This window comes from Akebia trifoliata, chromosome 3, assembly GCF_017979445.1.
Source record: "Akebia trifoliata isolate Shusen 1 chromosome 3, ASM1797944v1, whole genome shotgun sequence".
Lineage (NCBI taxonomy): Eukaryota > Viridiplantae > Streptophyta > Magnoliopsida > Ranunculales > Lardizabalaceae > Akebia > Akebia trifoliata.
In genome coordinates, this window is record NC_141377.1 from 38,869,750 (window position 1) to 38,874,479 (window position 4,730).

The window sequence follows — 4,730 nt, forward strand, 5'->3', positions numbered from 1 at the left end:
CATTAAAAATAAGTGGTTGGTAATTAGAGAACAGATTGGTATGAAAATCAACCGTAAAACCAACAATTTATTGTTGATTTATTACTTTTTTTTATAATTTTGTAAAAAAAACTTAAATAATTTTTCCTAAAAATAAACCAAAAAAGTTGAGGGGAAGGTGGGGTCAAAATGTGGTGGCAACACGGTGAAAAAGGGGCATTCTCTAAAAATAAAGGGTATCCCAAATTATAATCATTTGTAGAAGAGGTTTGTAATAGTTTTGGGTCCAGTAGGCTATCGTCTTTAGCCGACCTGAAGTTTGTAATCTTCATTCTTTCATTTATTTACTTTAAAAGAGATGAAATATTGAACTATTTTTCCAGTGGAACTGTGCCCCATCGCCTCACGCTTTACATAGTATTTTGTTTTTTTTGTTTTAAACGTGAAGAGTTCCCATTAGACTTGTTTTTTTTGATAAATAGACTTGTTCGTAAGTCAAGGATAGTTTTTGGGATTAAAATATTCAAAGAGAAAAAAATAGATCAACCTCTCTAGCTTTTGGATTTGACTTAATATAATATTTAAGAGAGAAAATTTAATCAACCACTGTTTCCCTCCCTATAAAACCAGGACCTTCCTTCCCCTTCAACAACACCCACAACTCATCTTTATTAGAAAGAGAGAGAGAGAGAGAGAGAGAGAGAGATGGGTTCCCTTAATGCTGAAACCAACAAGCCTCATGCAGTATGCATCCCATACCCAGCCCAAGGACACATAAACCCAATGCTCAAATTAGCCAAGATTCTTCATCACAGTGGCTTTCATATCACATTTGTTAACACAGAGTACAATCACAAACGCCTACTCAAGTCCAGAGGTCCTGACTCTCTCAATGGATTACCCGATTTTCAATTTGAAACCATCCCCGACGGTCTCCCACCATCCGATATCGACGCCACCCAAGACATCGCATCCCTCTGTATCTCCACCAGAAAGAACTGCTTAGTTCCCTTTCGGAACATACTATCCAAACTTAACCATACTTCTTCTTCTTCTTCTTCTTCTTCTACAATACCTCCAGTCACTTGTATAATCTCTGATGGAGTCATGAGCTTTACTCTACAAGTTGCTAAAGAGCTGGGCATCCCAGAAGTATTGTTTTGGACTACAAGTGCATGTGGTTTCATGGGTTATTTTCAGTATTCCCAGCTCATCCAAAGAGGTCTTACACCACTCAAAGGTATTAATGAATTCAATATATATTTTACTAAATATATTTCTCTTTTTTATAAGAAGCTCCTCTTTATCAATATATATTTTTTTTTGATAAATAGTATTGTATTCATGAAAAAAAAATCAAGTTGGTCGAGATCAGGGGAGGGGCGGAACTAGTAAGGAGCTAGGGGGGGCAATTGCCCCCACAGAACTTTGAAACATCCTTATATTTTTAACTAATTACATGCCCCATTTGTCCCCAGTTCCTCACCTCTCTCCCCATTTGCCCCCACACTCTCATCTCCCTCTAATTTTTGCCCCCACACCCTCACCTCACCTCTCTCCCCATTTGCCCCCACACCCTCATCTCCCTTTAATTTTGGCCCCCACACCCTTACTTCCCTCCATTCAAGTTCTTCAACTATACAACTAATCATAATGGGAAATGTTCAACATCAAATAATTTGGCAAAACATTTTTCAAAACATGGGTTAGAAGTTTTGGAATAGGCTGGTTTTTGGTGAGGATGATCTCTACGGTGAGGAGATCATCATCACCATGGTTTACAAAAAATGAAGGGTCCACGATTTTTCAACTTATAAACATGGGGCTAGAAGTTTTGGAATGGGCTGATGTTTGGTGAGGATGATCTCCCCACCGTAGCGATCATCCTCTCCAAAAATCAGCCCATTCCAAAACTTTTAACCCATGTAAGACAAAAATGATTGGCTAAAATGTTGGTCCAAATGTTTGGTGCTGAACGGGACCAATCATAATTTGCCCCCATTATAAAAAAAATCCTGGCTCTGCCCCTAGTCAAGATGATCAACCTGGTGAGGCCTTACAAAATAAGACTACTCACGCGTAGAACAATAAATCCCATCCCACCTATACTCCTCCTTATCAATATCAATTGACAAATTATCAAATTAACAAATTTTGTTCATTAAATCAAGGATAGATTAATTGACAATAGTTGATTTAAAGTAATAAAAACCAAAAAAGAATAATTTACCAAAACGGTACACTATAACAAATAATTTCAAAAACGGTAAATTTACCGTTTTCGGAATTAAATTTTTTTATCAAAAAAGTAAAAACAGTCAAATGTATTTTTTTTATACCAAAAATACCCTTTTTTTTGTTTTACATATGTATTTACAATTTTAACCTTAAAAAAATGAAAATCCAACTAAAAATATTCAATCTGTTTCGGTAATCTAACAATCATATGTATTTACAATTTTTTTTTACCGAAATCAATTTTTCGTAATTTCAGTCAAAAAATAAAAAAGGGTATTTTCAGTATTAAAAAAAATACATTTTACTGTTTTTACCGTTTTGGTAAAAAAAATTAATTCCAAAAACAGTAAATTTACCATTTTTCGGAATTATTTGCTATAGCGTACCGTTTTGGTAAATATTCGAAATGTTGTGCATGTTTTGGTAAATCTGCCAAAAAAAAAAAAAGAAAAGAAAATAAGACGGGTGACTCTAAATTTCCTTTAGCTTCAATGAGGTAGATCATATGTTCTTGATTAATGAATAAAGTAATTAATAAGAACCTAACTTACAAAAAAAATATGTTTTTTGTTTAAATTGTAGGCTAACATATTTTTTGTGGTGTTGATGTGTAATGTGTAGATGAGAGTTATCTAACAAATGGGTATCTCGAGACTCCTATTGATTGGATTCCTGGAATGAAAGATATCCGTTTGAGAGATCTTCCAAGCTTTATTCGAACAACGGAACCCAACGACATCATGACCGAATTCATCCTTGGAGAAATAGAGAGAGCTTCCAAAGCTTCTGCCCTCATCTTCAACACCTACGATGCCCTCGAAAGCGAGGTTTTAACTGCACTCAAGGCTCAATCTTTACCTCCAATCTACACCATTGGTTCTCTTCATTTGCTTGTTCATCAGATTTCTCAAAATGGGTTGAATTCCATTGAATCCAATTTATGGAAGGAAGAACCAGAGTGTCTCCAATGGCTCGATTCCAAAGATCCCAACTCGGTCGTCTACGTGAATTTTGGTAGCATTACTGTCATGACTCCTCAACAACTCACTGAGTTCGCTTGGGGTCTTGCCAATAGCCAAAAACATTTCTTATGGATCATTCGACCCGATCTTGTCGCTGGTGACTCGGCAATTCTGCCTCCCGAGTTCGTAATGGAGACTAAAGAAAGGGGTATGTTAGCGAGTTGGTGCCCACAAGTACAAGTACTTAACCACCCTTCGATCGGTGGATTCTTGACACATAGTGGATGGAATTCAACGATCGAAAGCGTGTGTGGTGGTGTGCCAATGATTTGTTGGCCATTCTTCGCCGAACAGCAGATGAACTGCAGATACACTTGTACCCATTGGGGTATAGGGATGGAGATAGATAATGATGTTAAAAGAGATGAAGTAGATAGTCTTGTGAGAGAGTTAATGGAGGGAGAGAAGGGTAAGGAGATGAAGAAGAAAGCAATGGAGTGGAAGAAGAGTGGTGAAGAGGCTGCTGCACGTGGTGGGTCTTCTTACGTTAATGTCGACAAGCTCGTCAACGAAATCCTTCTCGTCAAACATTAGTCAAGGATTGTTATCTCAAGCTGGACCGTTTCAAACTGAAAGAGAGACCTTTGTTTTGTTTTATTAGGTTTAATCTTTGTAATAAGGAAACTATATTCTTCCTCATTTATTTATTATTTTTTAGTTGGAGATTTTCCATTTATTGCTCATGATGTATGTTATGTTTGATTGTATTGTACTCAATACGGGGTAAACCCATAGTTCGCCCAGGTCGAACCTGACTTTGCAATAAAATTGATTTGGTTGCCAAATTCCCAGATTGTTGTGAATGGTGCTTCTCTTTTTTTTTATTTTTTTTATTGAAAGAGTGATATTAAATACACGTTGTTTTTGGCCAATTCTTTCTCTTTTCTGTCCATAGTAAAAAAAAACAAACTTTCTGATTTGATCACCTTGTAGCATTCAAAAACATGACTAGATACAAAGAAGTTGTTGAAGGCAAAATTATATGAATTTTAAAAAAAAAATAATTATTTTTCACAGTTAAAATTTTATTTTTAAATTTGGGTGTTAAATGGCCATCCATTTTCAACGCATTAGATCAAACTTGAAAAATAATATTTTTTTAATATGATTATTTTTATAAAATCTAAAAAATTGTGTTGTTGGATTGTCAACCTGATAATCAATGTGGGTCCAACAACCTTTTTTAAGATTCGAAATCTAAAAAAATAAATATATGAGCAGGGAACAAGAGAGAGTAACTCTCTCTATTATTGATGTCATTACATCACATGTCATACGTTTGTTAGGTTGTGAGCCAACACGTCACAGGTGTTTAAGACGTTGGCAAAAAATGACGTCCATTTAACATCTTTTTATGAAAACAAGTGAAGGTAATTTATGAAAAAAAATAAAAGTAGACATATTTTTAACTTTTCAATGGACTTTCTTGGAGATCAATATTCAACTTTTGTGAATGTCATATATTTGAATAAAAAGTTGATCATTTTTTCG

General features: G+C 35.2%; 1 protein-coding gene across 1 annotated transcript; it reads left to right on the forward strand.

The window, feature by feature from the left end:
* Window positions 1-624: 624 nt before the first annotated feature.
* On the forward strand, window positions 625-3,909 carry LOC147406833 (7-deoxyloganetin glucosyltransferase-like). Its single transcript, XM_086435116.1, has 2 exons — window positions 625-1,219; window positions 2,839-3,909. The coding sequence occupies exons 1-2, from the start codon at window positions 685-687 to the stop codon at window positions 3,771-3,773; spliced, it is 1,470 nt and encodes a 489-aa protein (XP_086291242.1). The 5' UTR covers window positions 625-684; the 3' UTR covers window positions 3,774-3,909.
* Window positions 3,910-4,730: the final 821 nt, after the last annotated feature.